The sequence below is a fragment of the Ochotona curzoniae genome, unplaced genomic scaffold (genome assembly GCF_017591425.1).
Source record: "Ochotona curzoniae isolate NIBS_2020 unplaced genomic scaffold, NIBS_Ocur_1.0 contig_883, whole genome shotgun sequence".
NCBI lineage: Eukaryota > Metazoa > Chordata > Mammalia > Lagomorpha > Ochotonidae > Ochotona > Ochotona curzoniae.
Genome location: NW_024466599.1, coordinates 55,601,440 through 55,628,048, shown reverse-complemented (window position 1 = coordinate 55,628,048; position 26,609 = coordinate 55,601,440). Strand labels below are relative to the sequence as shown.

The window sequence follows — 26,609 nt, the reverse complement described above, 5'->3', positions numbered from 1 at the left end:
GATGGAGTCCGTGGTCCTTAGTTTCAGCCTGGCTCAGAACCAGCTACTGCAGCTGTTTGGGGAGAGAACCAGCAGGAGGAAGAGCTCTGTCTCTGTCATTTTGCCTTTCAAATAAAGTCTGTTTTAAAAGTCTTAGTTATAATATTCTTGTGCTCCTGATATGCACTTCAAAGCTCCCACCCCACAACCCCAACACACACACACACACACACATTCCTTTATTTCTCTCTCTCTCCCCAGTATCCAAAATAACAAGTCTCCAAAACCATATTCAAATCAAGGTAGATTTATTGGCTGTCTCTGTTATACAATGAGGTGAAAACATCTCAATTTAGGACATTTTAAATCTTGCTTTGGCTTCCCATCGTTTTAAAAGATCAATATCAGGCACATAGGCTGACAATCAATGGACAAGAGAAGCAAACTGCCACTGGTTCACATGTCATGATTCACTCCACAAGTTTAAGAAACTTTATGCTTTGTTCTTTCATAGCATCTTCCTCTTCTCAAATTCCTTTAGGAAGAAAGAAAAAAAAAAATGGGAGAATTGAGAGGAGACAAAGAGATAAAAGATCCAAATTACATACATGGTCAAAATGATTCTGAAATCTACTATCTTTAATATCTCTGAACCAGATTACAGAAGCACAATGTATTAGAAGGGTGCTTGAACACAACGTAGCAACTTTCAAGTTAGTCTGTGTCAGCTTGCACTAAGCAAGATTCAAGGCTCCAATTTTACACCTCCTAATCCAGAGGCTGAGTGGGAGGCTCTAATTAATATTTTTTCCCTGCAGTATCATTATCAGGAGTTGTTAAATTTCACCGCACTTACACAAATCCATAATACTATATATACAAACCTCAAACAGGTTTGCTTATATTTTCTAAGATTAAAACTAAACACAGACTCAGAATTTGAACAAAATGTCAAGGACTTTAGAAATCCTTGAGACAAATATATGCCTTAAACCAAGAATGATTTCAGGAAACAATACTAAAAATCATAGTTTTCTAGACTGTTACAATTAGAGTTGGACAAAATGTATAGGTGCCTACTGCCCCTTACTGGAATGAAATGGTAACACACATATTTAATGTGAATTAACCATGTTTTTCAATCTCTCTCCCCCACTTTCAAATAAAACACTTCTTCGTACATTACTAATCACCTAGATTAATTTCAAACACCATGACACATAGTATGTTCCAAAGAACATGAGAAGTCTCAATAAAACAAGGAATCCATCTTATTATTCCTAACAGCAAAGATGATTCTATCAAATCAGGACTTTAAAATTCTATGAATATCGTTGCTTTCTGGGAAAACAAATTGTGCTGATTTTCAACATGCTTAAAAAAGCAGGGTTACTATTGTTTTGGCTATTATTTTTGTCTTATTTTATTTTTGTTTTTGGCAAGTCTACAACCATCATAAAAATTGCTTTAAAGTTTTAGGTGCCAAAATGGTAAAAACTCCTTGTGTAGAATACCTCAAGCTGCACCATCCGACAAAAAGTAGGGGAAAAGAGGAAGTAGGTAAGTTACTCCTCCAACCTATACACAACAATGGCATCACAACTGTCGGGGCCAGAAGTTAAAGGCTGAAACTCCCCATCCTCTTTTGTAGACCTCCCTGTATAGCAACTCCCTCTTCACGTAATTTCCATTTCTTCTCCTCAGTCTCAAACTTTCTCCTCAGTAACACAACTCCTATGGGGGTCAGGGCAGTTACATTCAAAGACCTTCCATGGTACCTAGAAAATGAAATGTGTGGCTGTTTTGGTTCTTAAAATGCTGTACTACAAACTGTATTGTGCCACTTACAAAAAAAACAAAACCCAAAGTTTAAAGGCAATTTTTAAAATTACATTATTCTTGGTTGTGCCAAATTAATGCATTAGAACATTAATGGAGTTGCTTTAAGACAATTTAAATGCATTTCAGAATGGAAAAAAAAAAAAGATGAAGACTCAGAAGAAAAGAAAATGGTTTCCAGGACCCAGTGTGACTCCACACACTCGGCTTAGAGCTCACCTTGTAGATGGTGGTTCCCAACTGGGCAGGAGACATGCTGACCACCACTCCTGCACTCTGGAGGGCAGAGATCTTCTCTTTAGCTCCACCTTTCCCTCCAGCAATAATTGCCCCGGCATGACCCATTCTTCTGCCAGGAGGAGCAGTTAAGCCAGCAATGAAGGACACTACAGGCTTGGCATTTGGACCCTGGAGACAAAGTGGCATTTAAAATGCTCTTAAGAATCTGAACTGGAACTCAAATCCATGATCCTGCTGGTAAATGGTAAATGGCTGAGACAGAGAATATCCATCATTCACCCTAGGAAGACCAACGCAAATGCTACACTATGAATGAAATACCTGTTGTATTCCCCCCAGAATGTTGCAACTTCCAATATAAACTCGGGAAAACAATCCTGGCAAGCTTTTATATCTGGTGGAAATTAAACTGCTGTTTCACTGGCACAATCTGCTTTACAAATAAACGTATCAATCATTCACTGGAATAGAGAAATCTGAAAACATGTGATACATGACTTGGATTAATAACGACTTAAGAAACACACATATGACTGTTTCATTTCAACTTAATTTTGTCTATTCACCCTTAATAAATGTGCTAAAGAAATGAGGCAGAAAGGTATTGCAGAAAGCATATAGGACTCAGACTGAATTTCCTATGTACCTTGGACAAGATACATCTCTTCAAACCTCTTTCCTCATCTTTGGAATTAAATGGCTGAATGAGATTAATGCTGAAGAGCCTTTTCTACTCTGAATTTCTTGATTTCATTTAACAAAAATCCATTCTAATATATAATATCTAAGCACAAAACTATCACTGTACTAGATTCTGAGTTATAAAATACATACAAAAAAGAATGTATATACTCTGTATTTACTCTGTAGTTGAAGAATATCAAATATATATCACTATCAGTTATGAAATACCAAGAAGAAAATGTGAATATACAGTTAAATTTCACAATAAAAGGTAATGCGACAGTTCCAATAGTTCAGAGGTAATAAAGAATACAAGCAAAGCAGAGAGGCCTACAGGAGGCAGAACCTGACCAAAGTGCTTCGATGGTAACGGTTTTGATTCCAGCACTAAGAGCTTCCCCTAGACCAGCAGCTCCTAAACTATTCGATCAGAGAAAATGTTACAAAAATTCCTGAGGATCTCAAACAGCTTTTGTTCATACAGATTATATTTAATATTTACTGTATTCAAAATTAAATAGAAACTTTATAAAAATTTTTAATAAATTCTTAGTTCATTTAAAAACAACTTAAAACTATTAAAAATATTCTAGTAACAGTGGCATTTTAAAATGTGTCACAAGTCTTGAATGTTTAATAAAAAAGTGATATCTGTTTTTGTAGTCAATATGCTACTCTATGTTAATTTGGCTGAAGTGTAAGAAAAAAGTCTGGAGTTACACAAATACAAAGCTAGAAAAAGAAGCAGTATGTGAATTGCATTTCAGATAACTGAAGTTCCTAAAGTGGCAATTTCTCAAAAGTTAGATGTAATGTTGGAATCTGAAATTATGCTAATAAAATCTTAGTCCTTTGTCACTTTGAAACCCATTAGTCTTATACTTTGCATATCTTACCCACAATGATTTTGTAACATGCATTGGTAAGCTGGAAAATATCAATTCACTGAGTTATGTAAAACTTTCAAATAAACCACAGCCAGCATTATCAAATCTCACTAAAAGTCACTAAATAGGGAGACATCATCAAGCTCAGGGTGGCAGACACGAATTTTTCAAAATTGTAATACTTACCTGAAACCTCAAATTCTGTCATTAGCAACAAATATCAGTTGCTTTCCTGATAACAGCAGGTTCACATTTTTCATTTCTGAGACAAGTGATGCCAAACATCCAAGTCTGAAAAACCACTCTGTCTGCAAGTACCTCTTTAAAGTAAAAATTGGTGTTCCAGAAAAAAAGCAACTAAGGTAGTTCAGCTGACAACCCCTATTGCAAAAATGCTTTACTTACCATCTCATCACAAAATACAGACTCAGTTGTCAAAACTTCATAAAATCAATAGTTCTGATCAGCACAGTAAGGCTTCTGTTTTGTTTTTACTAGAGGTACACTGCAGTAAACGGTTCGCGTATGACTCCACAGCCCTGACTTTACGCACACTGCTGCACGGTCTGACACTGATTCTTCTAGATGTGCCGCCTTACATTCTCCCTTTTGTCTTTAACTCAGACTGCTCTATCTACACTGGCCTCTGTTGAGAACCTTCTCTACTCCCCTTGGATATTTAGCAAACTTGTAAGACCTAGGTCAAATGTCTTCTTCCCCATAAACCTTTCCTGACTTTTCTCCACACCCCACAAACGTTCTTCCAGTTGATCACCTCATTTCTTCAGTTATACTTCTGTTGCTTTTATATGACTCTACTACTACATTCAGTAAAATGTCTGTAACCTGTTTCCCAAGAGTTCCTGTACAAAACTAAAAACAGGATTATGATCTCATTTCTGTACATATAGCATGTATCATAGTATCTGTGACAAAAAACAAATAACAGCTCCTTATTTATTCACTCATGGCCCTTTGGTCATTATATGAGCCTAACAACAAGCTATAAGAAGCTGAAAGCCCAGGTAGGATGATACACACACAGCCTGACAGCTGGCTCTGTCCTTAACCCCCACCATCTTCCTCCTGATCCTCTCACAGTAGGGTGGTAAAGTTAGGCAGACCTGGGCACGAATCCCACCCCTGGATGTGTACCACAGGCAGGTTGCTGACCTCCTCGTGCCAGTTTCCTCATTCCTAAAGAAAATGTCTTTCTCTAAAGGTCAAGACAAAGATTAAAGCACTTCTGCTTGTTATGAACTGTAACAGTATGTTAGCAGCAGGTAACGTCTATTGAGTATCTGCTCCACACCCAGTACTGTGCCAGATACTGCTAAACCTAGAATCTCATACTCATTAGATTCCATGTAAAAATCAGTCCCATAAGGACAAACTAAAAATAGGAAAACATGTGCCAAATGAAATAAAATGTATATGTTTAGTTTCCCACTAAATTTAAGTTATTCAAGAGATACAGAGTTGGGTCTAAATACATTTAAAATTCATTTTAACATCATATAATGCCATATTAACTTATTTTTTCTTAAGAAATATTTACTTAAATCTCAAATTTCACAACTTTCCTGCTTTTAAAATGATCTACCAGCATTTCACTCTGATCTCCTAACAATACATTATTTATTCTCTTATTCGACATTTATTGTGCCTACTGCGTCTGGGAACTGGGCCGGGCTCCAAGAGTAAAGATGACAGTTGCTGTTCATAATGCAGTCTGGAGTGACAGTCAGATACTTAGAATGTCTTAGGGAAGGAAAACTGGTGTGTGACATGGGACAAGAACTGGACCTAAAAAGGAAGTCTGGGTACTGGGCTAGGAATTAGAATACCATGCTAACCCTGCCCTTTATCTGTCACGTCATGTGAGATGCTTTCTGGTTTTAACCAGGGACAAATGGCGACAATGTCTGTATTTCAGAAGGACATCAGGATGGTCTGGGAGACACTGGGCAGAGGCAGTTGGGGGAAAGAAGCAGAGACATCAAGAAGGGTAGTATCATGGAGAAGATCACAGTGAGAAAAAAGTCCAGTCCTGAGCACAGTAGGGAGAGGGGCAGAGAGAGCCCTGAATCTAGACAAAGCACTAAAGTCTGAGAGACAGAGCTTTGTAACTCAGTGGAAACAGAGGATGAGAGAAAACAAAGATACTTCTCAGACTCCTGTCACTGGACACTGCAGAATGTATGACAGAGTATATTTAGGATTATCATTTTCACTTAAATAGACAGGAAGGAGAAAGAGGAAGAAAACCAGGAGAAAAATCAACAGTATATAAAGGATGAAAAAGGAATCAAGGGCATGGCAACCTCTGCAAATACAGTATCAGGAGAGTGAGACTCAACAGCAGCAAGCAGTTCAACAAGAGTGCTAACCATATGCAAGTCCTATTTGGCTACACGTTGCTAAGTCATTGAACTTCCAACCCTTAACAAATTTGAGGAGGCAGCTACTACTTTATTCTGCTAGGGATATCCTCCCTATTACCAAGGTAGGAAAGTGGAAGCATCAGACCAACAAACACGTCCAAGATCTCACAACTTCTAGGAAGCATACAGAAGCCAGAATGAGGGCAATGTTCAGTCACATCTTGGGGGAGTTAGGGTTAACATCACCATAAAAGAAAATCACATATTCAAAGTACTTCTTAAACATCCCTAAAGCACAAATAAATGCACTGTTTTGTGTGTATCAAATTAGAGGCATAATACTTAGTTTCTTTAACTCTCCAGCATTCATTACTTTTCTATGGCATTTCATTCATTCATTCCTCCACTCTCCCATACGCATAGAAAGTTATCTCCACTCTCTTGCTTGGCTTCCTAGAGCTGTTTTTCCACTCACCCATAGGCAACAGAGAAACTTTGGAAATTACCTGCACGTTATTCCCCATGGTTCTTGGACATAATCATGGCCAGAGCAAACAGTCACTGTGGTGGTCATTACTGTGCCTGCTCTACCTCTTCTCCCTCCTTCACTCACAAAGAGCTCAACTCCCTCAACCTACAGAGAACTATAAGGCTACTCCTCTCTACTCCTTTACATCTGACACAAAGGCAACAAGGAAAGCCTTCACAGATGGCAAGATTAAAGCATGTCATCAGTGGGAAAGCTACAAAAGCAAAGTCCAAAGCCAGAGAGAGGTAATCGGGCAACAAATGTAAGGGATAAGATGTTTAGAAACAACAATTGTCTCCCCCCTGAAACTGTAAGAAAAAAAGACCAATCACAGGTGAAGATGTAAGTCTGCTGGCTAAGTGGGGTTTTTAGGCTGATGGCCTGAATGTTCGCTGTTCAACAGAAGGCCAACTTATCCACCACAAAATATGAGGTGAATCCTAGTGAGGAAGGTTCGCAGTGGAGACACAGAGAACAATGATGGCAAGAAAGAGGGAAAAAAAAAATCCAAAGAAGCCAGAATAGTCTAAGTGATATCAAAGGTCCAGCTCCAAAGACGGAAAACACATACACATACACACAACTTCTAAAGCAAATCTTTGATGTTACTCAACAGCAAAGAGCTATCTATATCGTCCTGCACCCAGACTTACTGAATTATGTTGCTTCAAAAAGTCCGCAGCATTTTCTTCAGCATTACCACCAATTTCACCAATCAGGATGATGCCTTCTGTGGTTGAGTCGTTCAGAAAGATTTCCAGGCAGTCAATAAAATTTGTTCCATTAAAAGGATCACCTCCAATGCCTGAAAAAGTCAAAAAATATCAACATTAGTCAAAGATTTAAAGATGAGGACCCAGCACAGTAACCTAGTGGTTAAAGTCCTCGCCTTGCAAGTGCCGGCATCCCATATGGGTACCAGTTCATATCCTGGCTGTTCTGCCTGCCATCTACCTCCCTGCTTGTGCCCTGGGAAAGCAGTTGAGGATGGCCCTAAGCTTTGGGACTCTGCACCCGCATGGGAGACCCAGAAGAAGCTCCTGCCTCCTGGCTTCAGATAGGCTCAGCTCTGGCCACTGTAGCTACTTGAAGAGTGAACCAGCTGATGAAAGATCTTTTTCTCTGTCTCTCCTTCTCTCTGTAAATCTGCCTTTCCAATAAAAGTAAACAAATATTTAAACAACAAAAAAATGTAAGGATGAATCATATAACTTAGGCCAAGAAATGCTGTTTCAATTATTTTTTTTTATTTTACCTATCTCTATTTTCTATTTTTAAATGTATCAGAAATCTTTTACCTAATACTCAAAAATCAAAATGCTAATTATTTCTTTTTCCAATATTAACAAATGCTAAAAGGTAGTTGTTTTGTAACATTCACTTTCTTTATAGCTTAGTTCCCTTATCAAACCTCTTCTTTCCTACAAAATTATTCCCAGATAACTCTTTAAAAATAAGTGCTTTAAGAAAATAACATGTTTATGTTGTAAAAATAAACATTTAGTAATTTTTTGCACAAAAAAGTACTTGATAAAGCACGTTGCAGAGAAACACTCTGCAGTTTTAGGAAAAGCGACAGGGTAACAGGCAGAAAGGTACACTGCCCTCCCTTTCTTTAGCTCATCAGAGGGAACCATTTTCCTACAGTGGACAAAATACCTGCTTTTAACATCCTTTGTAGCCACACAAAATTATCAACTTTAAAATTGTCCTGCTGTAGATTTATTCAATTTCTAGTTTACCTACGGTTGCCTGGCAAGGCCAAATCAACTGATTTCACGTACCTTACATATGGGCCAATATTCCCCATCCCTGCTTTAGATGCAAGAGTAGGTAATGGCAAACACTACATATTGGGGTGGGGTTCTACTACCAGCAGATGCCATTTAAGAAAGAAAGATTAGACTGGGTTAAAGTAAAAGTTCCCTATAGACTACCAATTTTTACTTTTAAATTATGAACTTACTGAGGGTAGGATTATTTTCTTACTTTTTAAATGCACCTCTAAAAAATGAAGCTGAGAAAAGCAGTTCACATTCATTATGTGACCACCATGTATTGAGCCCTATCCGTTAGCATACACTGGACCAATAAATTCCTAATATCCTCAATTTCCTTGTGAGAAGAACTTAATTATTCCTCATTTACAGAATAAAAAATGAAGCTGGGGCCAGTATGGTAACGCTGCAAATTAACACTTGTAACACTGGCATCCTACCTGAGAGTGCTGGTTCGAATCCTGGCTGTTCTACTTCTGAACCAGCTCCCTGGTAATGTTCTTAGGAACACAGCAGATGAATGCCCCAAGTACTAGAGTCTCCAACACCCATGTGACAGACTTGGGTGGAATTCCTGGCTCCTGCATTCTGCCTGGACCAGCCCTAGCCATTATGGTCTTTAGGGAGTGAATCAATGAATGGAACATCTCATTCTCTCTCTGTAGTTCTGCCTTTCAAATAAAGCTTTAAAAAAAAGAAAAAAGAAACTGAAATTGTGACAACAGAATTGGCCAATGTTTTTGTTTCAAAACATTTTTTATTCCCAGTCACACCACATTTTCTTATGCACAAGACTGTGTTTTGCATATAAAAAGTGGACCCAAGTAATGACTTAAATACTCAATTTATATATTCGGATTTTAATAAATATTCCAGGTTTATATTTTAAAAAAATTTTTTTAAAAAGAACATATCTTCAAAATTTAACACATATTCAATGGACTTAAAGGAGCACATATATAAAAGAAATTTTCCTGGCTTTTCACAATAAACAATGGCATTAAAGTGTGAAAACATGCTAAAATGTCTATTTTTAAAGAGGGAGGTAGGAAGGGGGGTTATGTGACACTTAATCTTCCTTAACCTCCACTTTCCTACCAATGTGGTTTTCTTAGTACAACTTCCCAGATGAGGGTTTCTCAGAGGGCTGCTTTAAGAATGACAGTGAATGGCAAAGAATTTAGCAACTATATAGCACTGACCATAATCACAATAACAAAAGTCATTACAATAACTAAACAATTCTTCACAGCAAAATAAATGATTCTTCAGGGCACCCAGGCTCTCTAGGGCAACATATCTCAAATGATCATTCTTCAACCAAGAAATAAATCTTGGGCTATGACAGGGTCGCAGCTGCTCAGCTTCTCACCTAGCTCCCTATTAATGTGTCTGGAAAATGTCCAAGTGCACAGGCCCATGCCACACTTGAGGGAGACCCAGAAGGAGTCCTGGCATTGATCTGGGCCAGTTCCGGCTGTTGAGACCATTTGAGAATTGAACCCACACACAGAAAATGCCTCTTTTTCTTTCCCTCTTTGTCTGAAGCTCTTTCAAATAAATAAATCTTTTAAGAGAAAAATCTTTGACCATAAGTCTTGAAAAAAATATATAACAGCTTCATATTTTAGCAGATTAAATTCAAGTTCCTAACATCTTTTTAGTAAAGTGTCATAAATACCTTTTGAAAATTAATTGATAACTATATCATTCAATGAAGACATCAGACTCTTTCATTAATAGCAAAAATCCCTCACCAACACACAAAGACTGCCCCAATCCGACTTGTGTTGTTTGGTGAACTGCTTCGTAAGTTAGGGTGCCAGATCTGGACACAATACCTAAAAGGAAGAGAATTAAAACCTATTAAGTGTTGTTTAAAGCATAGACTATCATAAGGTAAAGTAAATTTTTAAAACTTGGAGTAATTAACATGAGTATACATAAAATTCACTCCATGATTTTCCATCCAAATGAATTAATATCCTCAAATGAAAAGAAAAAGCTAAAATTAAAGTAGGGAAGTTTTTAAATGTAGATAGAGAAGAAAGCATATTAAAGTTATTTTACAACTTTGTAACTAACCTACAAGTAACTAAAATAACCACAAATAACTGCAGAAGCAAATACAAGAAAAACACAAATTATGTCTTCTGAGAATCTTTATCAAAGGGATATCAATATGAAACTGATGGGTACAATCCTGCTTAGGGCCCCAGAACATAACAGATGATTATTCAGGTAACCAAACTACCAAACCATCAAAACTGGCCATCAGCCACCTTCCCCACAACTATTTTTCCAATGATCTTCAATCAGTATATAGATTTTAAATCAATAAGGTCCAAGGTCCTTCTCAGTGGCTTCCTCAACATGGCCTCCCTTCCTTTCCCTAAGGACCTATCTTTGAGAGGATTACATGGGGAATGACTGCTAGCTGTGTTCTTGCTATATTCCTAACAATATCCCAAAAAGTTTTTATAGATACAGACATATCTATCAAAGTACTAATATCTAGAATACATAAAGAACTCTCATAATAGAAAGAAACACATAATCCAATAAGAATGTGAACAGTAAAGGCAGGAGGGCTGTATTCCACTGAAGATAGTATACAGATGAGAATTGAGAAGGTGAAAAAATGGTCAATATTATTAGCCATTAGAGAAGTAAAAATGAAAACGACAATGCAATATCACTAAACAGTTCTCAAAATAGCTAACATAAAAAATAGTGACAACACCAAATGCCAATGAGGAAGGTTGAAATTAAAACCACAATAAGATGCTATTTGCTCCCTGTATAATAAGTAAATTAAAAGAAAAAAAGCTATCAATCCTATATGCTAGCAAAAATACATAACAACTAAATTTTCATGCATTGGAGGCAAGAACACAAAATTATTCAGCCTCTTCAAAAAAACCATTTTGCAATTTTTTGGTTAAAGATGATCGTACTCCACCCTGTAACTTAATAATATTATTCCAAAGTATTGTACCTAAGAGAAATTAATCATGTCTACCAACAGAATATTTACTTGACCCTGTTCATAAGGGTCCAATATGGAATCAACCCAAATATTCATTAAGGGAAGAATGGATAAACAAGCTGTAGCACAGTAACAAACTGAAACTTACTGCTAAGACATGCAAACACACAGAAGGACACAGTGTGCTAAGCAAGAAAACATTACACTATCCCTCTACTCCATTACCAACATCTTCACTGATTCTGCAGAACTGTAAGTGCTTCCCAGAACATAAAATTGATTTACGAAAAAACTTCCCCAGGTAAATACTACTAAAGTCAAATATTTTTGAAAAATGTTTTTATTTGTACACTCATAAATTCTCTTTGTAAGTTTTGAGAGTTCAGGCAAAAAATTTTTCTTAATCTATAAGAAAGATAACAAACTCACCAATTCTTCCTTTCTTGTGAATATGGCCAGGCATGATGCCAATTTTGCATTCTCCAGGCTGAAAATAACACAGTCAATTATAGTTTGAGAAAAGTAAAGAAATAAAACTCACAGGCCATATATAAAATTTTGCTTAGAGTTATTCAAAATTGTTTATCCTGTTGAAAGGCTAAATCTAGTGGTGTTTTTTTTTTTTCTTTTGTAACTTTTTCAACTCACATTGATGACTCCAGGGCAATTTGGCCCGATGAGTCTTGTCTTTCCTTGGCGCAGCAGTTTATGCTTGACCCGGACCATGTCCTGCTGTGGGATGCCTTCAGTAATGCACACCACCAAGGGCATTTCTGCCTCAATAGCTTCATCAATGGCGGCAGCGGCAAAAGGAGGAGGAACATAAATGACAGAAGCAGTTGCTCCTGTTTGTTCTTTGGCCTGAAACAACATCCATGAGACACTTTATTAGTTCATTCATAACCAGTGGGAAATAAAATCAACAGCAAGATTCTAATCCCATTTTGAGATCAGGAAAAGATAGCACTCAAAAGAGACAAAATGTCTTCATTCTTCCCATTCTCAGGTTCACTAGACAGACAAGAACACAATCAAGCCGAGCTTCCTCTCTGTCCCATGTTGAAAACTACCATGAATTACAAGATCGATGATGTCAAGTCAGTAAACCTGAGAGCACTGTCAGATTTACACTTGTGTACCCTCATTCCTGTGGCACACTTATTGTTGTTGTTGTCACAGTGACCAAGAAAGAGTACCCAAGACACTGTACCACTAGTCCAGTACCCAAAAGCTGGAACCTGCCCAGGAGAGCGAGATCTAGTGACAAGTCCCCAAGTCGCCAGAACTTGTTTCTTCAACATCTCTTTAAACATACATCACACTTGGTAAAGATTGTCAAGAACACAGCAAAAGAAGTTTTTTTGCCTATAATTTTTACTCCAAACACACACTTATTAAAAACAAATAGAACTAAAGTGCATATGCCTGAAGGGAAATAGAATAAGAAAGGAGTCAAACAAACAACAGACCCTACCATTATCACCCACTATAATGCAGATCCTTAAAGAGACCTTATTTATTTATTTATTTATTTATTTATTTATTTATTTATTTATTTATTTATTTATTTATTGCTGTTCCTTCCTCTGACATGAACCTGCCTTTGGTCTTTCTTTACATACTCTCCACCTATATAAATACAGATGTATCCATCAAACTGTCTCCACGTGCAGCTATATCGCTTCTACAGTAAGAGACATTGCTGAACAATAACTGATGATCTCCGGCTCTCTAAAAGCAACAACACCTATCCTAGCAATCCTGAATGCTTGCTTAGTACCCAAGCTTTACAAACCAGATACTGAAGCCAAGTCATTACACACCAGCATGAGTTTACAAGGCATACTAAGGTACAGAATATATAGGTATAACGAGAAAGAGACAGAGGTAAAAGGCAGTGCCTTGAGAATCCTTCTTGAATAGCCCAGTTGCCCAGAGACTGAGAAGCTTTTTTTTTTTAAACTGCATCCCTAACAAACACAAGTATCATGAGAGTAACACAAGATCAAAGGCAAAAGATGTTGACAAATAATCCACAAATGATGCTGGGAGTCAAAAATCATTTTGTGAAGAACTCTGTACAGGGGTAGGCACTGTGGTGTAAGGTTGCTCACATCCCACACATGAATGCCTGAGATGCAGTCCCACCTTTCCCTCCGATCCACCTTCCTGACAGTGTGCACCCCAGATGCAGCAGGTGACGGCTCAACTTCCCAGGTTCTATCACCCGCTTGGAAGACCTACAGGACGCTCCTGGCTCGTGGCATTGTCCTGCCCCAGTCCTGGCTATTACAGGCATTGAGGAAATGAACCAAGGGCTGGAAGATCTTTCACTCTCTCTTGAAAAGAAATAAATCTAAAAACAAAAACAAAACCTGTTCAAGATGAAGATAGAGGGGAGCAAAAGAAATTTAAAAACCTAGAAACAAAATCATTTAAACCACAGGCATGTAGATATTCTATTTAAAACTACATCCCATCATTGTCTACCTAATAATGCTGCAAAGAACAACGTGCTGGCTGGAAATCACACCAGATAAAAGGAATCCATCCCACTCCTCAGAAAGCTCCTTGTAAAGCTGAACAGGTGAGAGACATAGTATCTGTCAAAGAATTTACAGAACATTGCATCCAAATGCTACACCTATTTGTGCAGAGAGGAGGAGACACAGAGAGGAAGGTCTTCCATCCAATGATTCCCTCCCCAAGTGGCCACAACGTCCAGAGCTGAGCCAGTCCAAAGCCAGGAGCCAGGAGCTCCTTCCGGGTCTCCCACATGGGTGCAGGGTCTCAAGGCTTTGGGCCATCCTTGACTGCTTTCCCAGCCCACAAGCAGGGAGCTGGATGGGAAACGGGACTGCCGGGGTTAGAACCAGTGCCCAGATGGGATCCTGGGGTGTTCAAGGTGAGGACTTCAACCACTACACTATCATGCTAGGCCCAGAAATAAATAAATCTTAAAAGAAAAAAGAATACATATGTAGAAATATGGTATAATGGTTTGACATGCTTTTATGGTATATATTTTAAAGTATTACATTTTGAAATTTACAGATTTGTAGACTTCGTTCTCTTTAAAAATACTAATCAACTTGATGTTGATTTGTACTCTTATTTCTCAAATACAAAAAATCCTAAAACTTTGTGGTTTTCAGTTTACTTTAAACTTGAAGATAGGGTAGCCTGTGTATGTATTTGTGTTTTGAAGTAGAGTATGATTGAAAAAGTAACAAAGGCTGTAAATCATGTTCCTTTACAAAGGAATAATTTAATGTCTTTTTAAAAATGTTTTTTCAAGTTTTTTTCTTCCTTTAAGTTTTATAAGTTAGTTTTTTTTTTTTAAGATTTATTTTTATTATTTTTTATTGGAAAGGTGGATATACAGAGAGGAGAGACAGAGAGGAAGACCTTCCGTCTGATGATTCACTCCACAAGTGAGTGCAATGGCCGATGCTATGCCGATCCGTAGCCAGGAGCCTCTTCCGGGTCTCCCACACGGGTGCAGGGTCCCAAAGCTTTGGGTCGTCCTAGACTGCTTTCCCAGGCCACAGGCAGGGAGCTGGAAGGGAAGTGGGGCTGCCGGGATAGAACCGGCGCCCATATGGGATCCCGGGCATGCAAGGCGAGGACCTTAACCATTTGCGCAATCGCGGTGGGCCCTGTAAGTTAGTTTTTAAAAAAAATAAGGATCTTCTCCTTGAACACACCAGGATCTTTAGAAAAAGATTTATTTATTTTTATTGAAAAGGCAGATCAGATTTATAGACAGAAGAGACAGAGACTAAGATCTATTCCCTGATTCACTCACTTCCCTAGTGGCTGCAATAGCTGGAGCTGAGCCAACTCAAAGCCAGGAGATAGGAGCTGCTTTCACAATGCAGGGTCCCATGGCTCAGGGCCATTCTCCACAGCTTTCCCAGGCCACAAGCAGGGAGCTGGATGGGAAGTGGAGCAGTCAGAACACAAATTGGCACCAATATGGGATCCCAGTGCTGCAAAGTGAGGATTTAGCATTGAGCCACCGTGCTGGGCCCATCTGTATATGTTCTTATTAGAGTAAAACTGAGAGAATACATAAAATTTAAACTAGCAAAATCTGAAATATGGAAAGCAAGAACTTTGAAACATGTGAATTTTTACAAAGGTACACATTAGAAGAGCTTTAGCAAAATAAGTTTAGTTCATAAAGCATTTAAAAAATACTAAGAAATCAGAAATTTAGATTAGGAATGAGCACCATGTGATTTGTCGGTTTGCATGCAGAAGATGACATTATTTATGCTGAGCCTTCCTCTGTGTCACTTTTTAACTGTGAAAACATGGCTAGATATTTAACTTCTCTGCACCAGCATTACTCTTGTCTTTAGAAGGGAGATGACAGCGACCACAGGTTAAGCCACCATCTGTGAGGTCAGTATCCCATCCCACGTTCAAGTCCAGGACACTCCATTTCCAATCCAGCTCCCTGCTAATATACCTGGAACACAGCAAAAGATGGCCCACGTACTTGAAGCCCCTGTGAGACATGTGGTAGACCAAGATGAATGAAGCTCTTGGTTTCTAGCTTCAACTTAGTCAGTTTAAGCCATCGTGACCATTTAGGGCGTGAACCAGTAGATGAAACATTCCTCTTATTCTCCCTCCCTGTAACTCTGCCTTAAAAAGGCAGAGAGGGAGAGGCAGTGGTGGGTTCACAGCACCGCCTCAGAGAGTAAGGCCCAAGTGAGACAATCTGTACAAAGCACCTAGCATAGTCCTGCACACATGAAGAGTTAGCAGGTGGCTGCTGACATCCCAACGAAAGGTAAGCAAAAGATAACAAAGCAAAAAGATAACTGCCAATCATAGCACTTCTTACCTTTACAGCTGATGCATGTCTATAAACAAAAATGATATTCCAGTTTTTCACTATAATTCAGATTGCTTTGGGTTGTTAGATTTTAAAATAGCAAACAGTGATTCCACCAAATGGGACAAATTTAAAAACTGTACCCAAATAAAGCACATTCTTTCCCTTCTTTCCTTGCCAAACTCAGGTGCCATTAATTACCTCCTTCACAGTATTGAAGACGGGTAAACCCAGATGTGTCTTGCCTCCTTTCCCGGGAGTGGTTCCTCCAACCAGTTTGGTGCCATATTCCAAGGCCTGCTGGCTATGAAAGGTGCCCTAATGGGAAAAACAGAGGATCCATAAGAAAAGGCAGACTGGGAAGCTAAGAGTTCAAAGGGCAATGTTGGCCACTTAGGAAAAGAAAAACAAATAGGTTAACTTTTCCCAGACAGTAAAGTTACCCAGTGTATTCATTAACTTACTATGTACAGTTTTGAACCAAAATAGTTATGAAAATTAGCCTATTTTTATTCTATTTTCCAAGTTGGTTGAAGACCAGAAATACTATGGTGTTTACTTAAAAGAACATCTCTTCCTAAATTCCCTCTCTCCTCACCCTTGTCTTTACTCAGTTTAAAATCTGTGGTCAAGCATTATACCCACCCAACAACCTTGGATCTCCCTCACTTGAAACTACACATGTAATAAAACCGAAACCTTGGCTAAACCCCGTGTGCTACCTACTTTGAGACTGTGGTTGTGCAGCCAGTGACTAGAGAAAACAAAACAAAGTCGTGTTGGCTGCTCTCACTTTAAATTACTGATCATCAAGAAAGTCTTTCCTGCCTGTAAAGCTGCCTTCCATTCTAGCCATCTTAAGCGAGCTTTTAATGCTGCCCAGCTACTACTTCCCTGCCCACTCTCTCTCTCCCAACCACAGCCTCGGTGGCCACTGGGACACGTGATTTTTTACTGTTATGTGAAATCATCCTGTGCTTCACAGGTTATTTAAAAGCATTCCTTACCTCTACCCATTTGCCAGGACCATGTCCTTCCTTCCTCCAATCTGAGACAACCAAAACTGTCTCCAGGAATTAAGCTGCTGTTGTTGGTTGTTTGTTTTGGCTAAGCTTCTAAAGCTCTATTTGCCTCCTTTAGTTTTCCTCTGCTTTCTCTTAAACTTTTCCTATTTTCTCCAAATTCATGTCCTGAGTGATATCACACTTATCACAGCAATACCATCCATGGGATGATCCCCTCCTCACTATATACACAGCCACTCTACTCCACTATGCGAATCTAGCCCAGACATTTGCTTTGGACGCTACCCTGACCCCGTCAGCTGCCTATCCACACTTGGAGGTGCAGTGAGCATCGCAGATTGAACAAGCTCTGAACCTGCACTCCTGACCACGCCCCTCCCCAGTCCCGCCCATCTCAGGAACAACCTCTACCAACATTCAGACAAAAACCAGGGAAGTCACCCTGACTTCTTCTCTTTTTCTTATAACCCAGACCTGCCCATTAATAAATTATACAGCTCTACCTTCAAATCATAAACAACAGTTTCCCTTTTCACTGCTGCCACCTTGACCTAAGTTACCCAAAACTCTTCAGGGATTACTGTCCATGCTCACTTTCAATCTGTTCCGCACAAAGGCCTCAGGAACCACCTGCTTCGTGGCTTTACTGTGCCATTTGCATCAAATACACTTCCAAGTTCATGCTAACTTAGTAACAAAAGCAATTCTTAGGGAACAAACAATAAGAAAAAGGAGATATTCATTTTGTGATTTCATCATAAATCACATGACAGATATATTTAAACGTATACAACTTCTATGATGTAGGCAGAGAAGAAAGAGAATAACTAAGTGAATGAGAACAAATTAAAATCCTTCAGGCGATCTTGCCTGTAAGTCCCTGTGAGTGATGGGGAATGTCAACGTGCTGTTGCCGCTGCCCTGCTCAGTTCCCATGACCATCTCAGCATTTCTCTGTACTGCAGGTAGATTCTGCACAACACTTTTTGAACAGCAGCAACCTACTTTATCAATTGTTAAAAACAATGATCAGATTCAACACTGGCAGAAAATAAGTGGCACTGTAGTCATTTTAAAACAATATGTCACAGTCCATGGATTTTCAAGATAAATTTAAAAATAATTTTCAGAGCCAACACGATGGTACAGCAAGCTAAGCATCTGCCTGAGGTGCCAGAATCCCATACGGGTGCCGGTGTGTGTTCAGGCGGTCCACTTCCAATTCAGCTCTCTACTTATGGCCTATGAAAGCAGCAGAGATGGCCCAAGTGCTTGGGCCCCTGCACCCACATGGGAGACCAGGAAGACACTCCTAGCTTCAGAATGGCCCAGCTCTGGCCACTGCGGGACCTGGGGCATGACAGTGGGTGAAAGATCTCTCTTTATGTCTTTCCTTCTCTCTCTGTAACTCTTAAGTAAAATTAATAAAAGCTTTAATAAACAAACAAAACTTTCATCTCACAGCTGATTATAGCACCCATTCTCTTCTAAATGTTCAGCCTTAACACTACACAGTATATTTTTCAGCAAGAGTAACCTATTACTTTTGTAATATTAAAAATAGAAAAAAAAATTTTTAACAAAAATCCAAATACACATACCTGCTTACCAGTGAAACCCTGGCAAATAACCTTTGTATTTTTATCAATGTACAGATGCTTCCGGGAAGCTGTATAGGAACAATGTCGAATCCCATTCTGTTGCACTGAAAAGTAAACATGATATATTATGAAATTTTTCTCATCTTTGAAACCATGAATTCAACTTGGTGACACCCCCCACCAAAAAAAAAAACCTTTACTACAAGAGTATCCTATGATTACAGCAAATTTAAATGGTACTTTCTTTAATTAAGCAGAGAGACAGTAAGAAAACAGAAGGCTCCCATCTGCAAGCTCACTCCCCTAAAAAGTCTTCAACCTCGGGGGCTGGGTCAGGGCTTCAGGAGCAGAACCCAGTCTCAAATGTGGGGCACAGCATCCCAGCTGCTTGAGCCACACCACTGCCTCCCAGGAAGTTTGCATTAGCAGGAATCTGGAATAAGTAGCCAACACTGGGAATCCCACCCAAGCACTCTGAAGTGGGACACAGTCATCTAACCACTAGGCTAACTGCCTGCTTCCAAATGTCATTTTCTAATGAAACACACTGAGTACAGCAGATAATAATAATATATAATAATAATAGACCCTGCTTTATTCTTCAGGATCCCCATTACCAAATCTTGTAATGTTTTCTTAACCAAAACAGGAAAGTTGGTTTATTATCTTCATTCTCCAAAAGCAAAGTGAGGTTCAAAGACAAACATATCAAATTAAAAGTGAGGACTAGAAACCAGGTATTACCCCCATCAATAACAGTTATTAAACTGCCACGTGGTTTCCCATTTGACTCAGTATTCTTAAGTCCAATAACAACAAACAATAAATGAGCTAAGAGGGCACAATGTGTCAGGGGTATAGGTGACAACTACTCTGCAACTCGCTGCCCAGGAATAATACATTAAATGTTAAGTCACGGAGGCCAGTGCTGGTGCTTAACGGGTCAAGTGGCCACCTGAAGCAACAGCATCCCACCCAGGCGCCCTGCTAATGCAATGCGCTGGAGCAGTACAGGATGGCTGGAGTGCATCCACGGGCAAAACCTGGGAAGAAGTTCTGGTTCCTGCTTGCTGCAGTCATTTGAGGAGTGAACCAGCAGAGGAAGGCCTTGCTCTCTATTTCTCCCTCTCTCTTTGTAGCACTGCCTTTGAAGTAGATAAAAAATAATCTAAAAAAAGTCATAGAATAAAACTCATCTAAAATATAAACAATGTCAATTTGATTTCTTCTGATGTAGGACACAAGGACTCACAAAAAAACAAATATGGAAATCATAGGAAGGGATATGAGAAGTTTATTTTTTTAAAAATACTGCCATTTTTCACAATAACTAAGAAAACAGAAAAATCCACAATTTTTCAATTGTTACCAGCTCCTTACTTCAAAATTCAGTAAGAAGAAAAACACACGACTGACAATGGTGTCTAGCTTCTAACCCTGCTTTACAGCTAACCAATCTGCCCTCTCTAGGGCCAACCCAAGACTCCTCTAAGCAGTCAGGCCCCCACCTCCCAGTGAGGTAGCCCATGAAGCCCACAACCAGAAAAGAACATCTTCTCTCATCATACATTACCCATAACCCACCAACATCATGCTTTCTGCTTCATGCTCCCCTAAATCCTCAGGGTTCATGTTCTACAAGGATCACCAGTGTCTGTTCCTAGCAGGTGTGACCTAAAGTCCCCTGGGACTCCAAGGGAAGGATGGGCCCCAAATCCCGCCTTACTATCCAGGAAAGGACTGCTGTGTGCACCCACAGAACTGCTGGGTAACAGACTGCTGAACAAGGGGCCATGAGGGAGAGTGACAGTCAAGTCCCAATTCAGCAACAGCAACTCAGTACCTGACCCCAGGTCGGCAGATGCAGCAGGGAACCGAGGCCCAAGATATCTCCACTGAATGAGCAGCAGAGCCCAACCAGCCCACTCTGTCACTCAAGGCCCACTCTTGCCCTTCCCTAACAGAAGAAACAAAAAGGGCCATACACAAGAAACACAACTGATGACAAAAGTTAAAGCAATGTATGATGAAATTTCTAACGTTATTATTAATGACAAAATGAGCATTTTTAATTAAATATTAAGACAGCAAGGTGGCCAGTATTTGGTCACCAGAACTCCCTAATGGTGATAGTTGTCGCTGCATATCCTGGGACACCTGCAGGGGAATCAGTGGCAACATTTTCTCCCCATACAGGCCACCCTCACCCTGGGGCTGTGTCCCAGGAGCCACTGGGAACACCACCAAGGCAGACAGGCCTGCTCTGCTGCTCGCCAGCCACGGCCCAGAATCCACAGCCTGTCGTTTCATCAGTATTGGCTTTGATCTTCCTATCTGTAAATGAAGCACCAGCTGTCAGTGGGGAAGCTGCAAGGTTATTATGAGATGATCTCTATGCAGAGGGTAGCAGTCCCTTGTACACTCTCATAATTGGGTCCACAAATCTACAAGGGCACAAAATCTGAATCTTGTCCTAAAAAAAACAAAACCCATGGTTCATATTTTAAAAACCAAGTAAGCCCAGCCATAATGTTTTAATATATATTCTAATGGATATTCTATGTTTTTTATAAACATATTAACTCATGCCTACACATGGTATGTACACACAGTGTTTAACAAATAAAGGATTTGTGATATTGCAAGCTCACTGTAAAAATGAGGATAATTTTTATTACCTCACAGTCTGATGTGAGACTTAGTTCATAATATATAAAGCACATCAAGTAATGCCTACAGGAGGGGAAGCACTGGATTACTAATAGCTATCTTTGTTGTTGTTGTTTGTTTTTTAAGATTTTATTTTTATTGCAAAATCAAATATACGAGAGGAGGAGAGACAGAGGAAGATCTTCCGCCCAAAGGTTCACTCCCCAAGTGGCTGCAATGTCCAGAGCTGAGCCAATTCAAAGCCAGGAGCCAGGAGCTTCTTCCGGGTCTCCCATACAGGTGCAGTGTCCCAAGGCTTTGGGCTGTCCTCGGCTGCTTTCCCAGCCCACAAGCAGGGAGCTGGATGGGAAACGGGACTGCCGGGATTAGAACCAGTACCCATATGGGATCCTGGTATGTTCAAAGAGAAGACTTTAGCCACTAGGCTACCACACCAGGCCCAGCTATTTTGTTTATTACTGATGTGGAATGAGCAGACCAAATTGCTCTGTGGCATTCACTGAGGCAGGTTATCACCCAGCAGGTGTCAGACATCCACAAGCTGAACAAGACAGACTCAAGCCCTTTCTGCCCTGAACATTAAGCAAAAATGAAAGTGCAAACTGTAACAATGATGAAGGAAGCGGATTAGGGAGTCTCAGACATGTGCTTTTACAGGGAGTAAGGCATTTGGACCAGTAGGTCACATATTCAAATCCTGTTCTTCAGCAACAATTGCAACATTATGAACTGTCCAGCAAGACAAATGGTGCAGTCTATGTCCAAAGTGAACGTGCCCAGGTGGACACAAGCCACACCCTTGTGTGACAAGCACTGTGTTCCTAACCAATATCCTAAGACTCTGTTCATAAACATACTCCTAACTCCAACTCCATGCCTGCTACTCATTTATTCACCCACATACTTGTGAATTTAACTAACATATACTTATTAACCATATGTAGTATGCAAATGTAATGCCAAGGCTACTGTTACCTGCCTGTTGGACTGGTTAGTAATCATTTAGCCCCAAATCCTAAACAATGCCCTATTCAAATGTGAAATTATATTTTTAATATTGACTCACACAGGAAGCTTTATTGACTGTGCCATATTTCATCAAATCTAATACACAATGTTTTTAAGCACTATCAAGTATTAGTAAGAAAAAATGCTGTCAGGGCTGGCACACTGGCCTCCCATGTGGATGCCACTTCCAAGTCCCAACTGCTCTATTTCCCAGTCCCCCGATTATGGCTTAGGAAAGCAGGTGAGGCTGGCTCACTCCCTTAGGACCCTGTGACAATGTAGGAGACCCAGAGGAAGCTCCAGGCTCCTAACTTCTGCTTGACGCAGCTCCGGCCATGTGGCCATTCAGGGAGTGAACCAGAAGCTGCAAGATCCCTTGCTCTAATACTATAATATAATAAAAAAGAAGGGCGGGCCTAAGCCAATAAAATGCCCATCCTTTGGCCAAACGAAACTTCCTCTATCCTTAAAAGAAATTATTTTGAATATCTCCAACTACATTTCTATGGAAGAACTAGTGATATTAAAAATCAAAACATTTTCTCACAGTCATAGTTGAATATTTGGACCATGGCTGTCCCATACTTCCAAACTATAAAACGAAGATTTGCAAAACAAAGATTTGCAAAACAAAGATGTTAATGCCTTGCAATAACACATTATCATCGGAAGCATTAATGATTCAGAGTCTCCTTTTCCTACTACATTTCTAAACATTTTCCTGATTCTAAAAACAGTCCTACACAACTTGGCAAGCGTAACGGTAAAACACCAAGTGGTACAACTGAATAGTGCAGTGACCTTCTCAAGAAACCTGAGACTACTAAAAAAGAAAAAGGAAAAAAACCCAGCACTTCAAATAAAATGTTCAAATTATCACACAGCACACATTAATGGAAAGGACACTGTAGAGTCAAAAGCCCAGGCTCTCGTATCCCTTGTGGTATGGCTGGGAGAGTCTCTGCAGTTATTTTCTCATTTGCCAAAGGTGGGGAACCCTACAGACTGTGAGGTTCACTTTCTGGGGCTTAAAACCTCATAATTTTGAAATTTTAAAATACAGAATTTCTAGGATCTCCTGAAACATCATTATTTAAAAGATGATTATAAAACTTAAACCTTTATAACAGAAATCTCACTTTATTTTCTTTCCCAATTTTAATTGGACTCTTTCCTTTTTTTCATAAGCTATGTGACTTAGAGGGCTTAGGGGATCAAAATTTTCTAACATTCTAAGCTACCCCTTTCAAGAGTTCTGGAAGGCATAGTTACGTGTTTTGTTGTTCTCTTTTTGAACTCAAATCAATATTCCAACACTTACTACCTTCAGCACGTAGTGCACCATCAGCAGAAATGAAAGAGAACAGAGGTAACAACATTTTCTAGCATTTCTAGCCTCTAAAAAATACGTATTCATTTTCATCTACTTGAAAAACAGCCTGACATGGAGAAACCTTCCATGGCCTGGTTCATTGCACAAATACCAGCCGCAGCTGGGGCTGGGCCAGGCTGAAGCAGGGAGCCTAGACTCCACCTGGTCTCCCATGTGGATGGCAGGGACCCAAGGAGTTGAGCCATCATCTGCTGCCTCGCAGGACGCTGAAGTAGAGCAGAAGGAAGTGGACTCACACAGGCCTGCTGGGGTAAACAGCAAGACCACCAAGCCACGGTGCTAACACCTGCCTCTCTAGTTTCGATTAACCTTCAGACCATCATTTGTGAGCAACTTAAAAGAAGTTTGCAAAGTAGTGTTGTGGCTGCTGCCTTTTCAAACTGTGCACAGGAAAGATGAGTTGGTGCTTTGTGTATTTATTGGGCTTTATACATTAAAAAGACTGTTGTCTGTAACCCAACTTCTTGTATAGACACTATATTGCTTTAGATCTCAAACTTCTCAGATAATTCAATTCTCAGGCTAATCACAGGACTTGTAGAATCCAAGACGGCAACTCCAGCAACAGAAAAACAAACCAGGGGATCTAGGAAGAAAAACACTTGTTCTGTGAGAGGAGGATTGGTGAAGTGTCATTAGGTGCTGCTGGGGTAAACGAAGGGGCCTACTGCTCTAGCTGCCTCCTTCTCTGGATGCCTCTCCTATTCCAACAGTCCACTCACCCAAGGCGAGACTCCCCAGCACCTCAGCCCGGCAAGGGCCCAGAGCAAGACACAGGCGGCCCACACTTTCCTGGGGCCACCCCCGCCCCCAGGGCCAGGCTACCCATCTCACCTTCCACATTTTAAACCGTGCTCCCTTCAAACGAGTTAGTGTAAGTCAATACCCATTACTTCTTCGAGCCTTGTTCTCAAAACTCCACTGACCAAAGGGATTACTGGGCATAACTAATCCTTCCCCACTCCCCCCTAATGCCTAAAACACCCTCAAGTGATTGCATAAAAAACTGCAAGAAACTTTCCCAAACAAACCAATTCTTCCCTATTTCACCAGTTATCCAGTCAGACCTCTGCCCTGAAGTGCTCTGGTAACAAAACAAAGCCCTGAAGGCCTGTTCACCGCTGTACACTTTGGGAACATCGCCTTAAGAAAGAAACGAAGTCTTATTCAACACTCAGCATGAGCAGCAGAATTATAAAGCAAGGCGGAAGAAAGGAAAAGAGATGTAGCCACGTATTACACACTGGACATTTTGCGTCAATTTCTTCGGCTGCATAAAGAACCCAGAGCCTCTGAAAGCTCTAGTTTGCAAAGCATCTTCAATCACGATGCGCCTGCCAAATAACAGCGTCATAACTTTAACCAGTAATCCTTTTCCACTTCTGGCGCCAGACAGAATCATGCACCTTACAAGTGCTGGCGCCTCACTTTCAATCGAACAGGATATGGTTTTGGGGGGGGTGGTTTGAACCATTTGTTGAGAAACAGATTCGAGAAAAAGCGCCCGAGGTTATGACACAGCAGGCACCAGAACAACCAGACGTCAAACTCGGATGTGGTGAATTCCAAAGTTTGTTCCAGCCCTAACTTACAGACTTTGAACACAGGCAAGAATTTTCAGCAGGCAGCGTTACTCAAAGACCAGCAACCCTGCGCGTTCAGTTTTCGCAACCTGAGGGTCATGCCGCCAGGTGGAGACAGGGCAATTAAGTGGCTGGAGGAAGGGTGCGGGCCACGGCCACTGCCCAGACCCTCGGTCTGCAGACAGCACGACTCCGACTGCGGACTCCGCAGTACAAACAGCTCCAGCTCCCACTTCCTATTAGAAAGCTCGTGTGCCCCTTCTCTCCACCCAGACACTCTCCGGGCTGAGTCCGCCCCGCTCCTCCGCACTCCCCACGCCACACCGGGCCAGGCCAGGCGCCGCCCCGCCGCTCCCCTCGTCACGCTCCCGGCTCCGGGTCACCATCCTCCAGCGGCCTGACTCGGGGCCCTGCCCCACGTATCCGGTAAAGCTCAGGTCACCCCACAAGGCTCCCCAGCCCTCGCCGAGGTCCCGCCAGGAGGACGCAGCTGCGGCCTGGCGCGGACGGTGGGGACCTGCGGACCCCGAGCACCTAAGGGACAGGAGGATGGAGTCCCGGCCCGACTCACAGAGGAACGTGCGTGATAGTAGGCGGGCGGCCGCCAGGCCGCTGCTGCCAGAGACCATGGTCGCGGTGGACGCGGCAGCAGCTAGAGCTGCGGTCATCCGCCAATGACACCGCTAGGTCCCCGGGGACCTAGCAAGCCCCGAAGCCTCAGGAGGAGGGTGGCCAAAGCAGTCGCCTGTCAGAATTTTCTGGACCACAGGTCGTTTGCCGAAAGTAGGTGTTATGTGAGGGGGAAAAAGAAGCGATAACTTTTTGGGAAGAAGTTAATAAGTCGTTTCTTCCTCAGAAATGTGAATTTGGGCTATTTTAATTATAACGGCATCTTAGGGAGATACCACGGAGACTGGGCTGTACGTGGCATTGTGGGAAATGTAGTTTGTAGCTTATGTGGGAACTTCCACGAAGGGAAGCGAGGACGTAAGCAGACAGTCAAACCTGAGGAGATTGAGGGACGCTGGGGCAAAAGGAGCGGAGAGACAGCGAGGTGGGATGCGAGGAGTCGCGCCAGAACTCCCGGTGTCCTAGGCCAGTCGCCTGCCCCCTCATTCTATCGCCTGTCCTTGCGCAGGATCCGGAAGGATAGCTGACGGTCGTAGCGAAT

At 40.8% G+C, this 26,609-nt stretch overlaps 1 protein-coding gene across 1 annotated transcript; it reads right to left on the bottom strand.

Moving 5' to 3' along the window:
- Positions 1-270: 270 nt before the first annotated feature.
- On the bottom strand, positions 271-26,137 carry SUCLG1 (succinate-CoA ligase GDP/ADP-forming subunit alpha). The gene is made up of 9 exons (XM_040993619.1): positions 26,010-26,137; positions 18,785-18,888; positions 16,360-16,476; positions 11,958-12,170; positions 11,739-11,796; positions 10,078-10,161; positions 7,196-7,347; positions 2,038-2,226; positions 271-514 (listed from the first exon to the last, which is right to left on the bottom strand). The coding sequence occupies exons 1-9, from the start codon at positions 26,104-26,106 to the stop codon at positions 488-490; spliced, it is 1,041 nt and encodes a 346-aa protein (XP_040849553.1). The 5' UTR covers positions 26,107-26,137; the 3' UTR covers positions 271-487.
- Between the last annotated feature and the right edge of the window lie 472 nt (positions 26,138-26,609).

Excerpts from the sequence above, each read along its gene's own strand:
- SUCLG1 (XM_040993619.1), bottom strand. The coding sequence starts at position 26,106 with ATGACCGCAGCTCTAGCTGCTGCCGCGTCCACCGCGACCATGGTCTCT. Across the intron at positions 16,477-18,784 it reads AGGGTTTCACTGGTAAGCAG|GGCACCTTTCATAGCCAGCA; the intron begins GTATGTGTATTT and ends TTTTCCCATTAG. Across the intron at positions 2,227-7,195 it reads TTTTGAAGCAACATAATTCA|GGTCCAAATGCCAAGCCTGT; the intron begins GTAAGTCTGGGT and ends CTTTGTCTCCAG.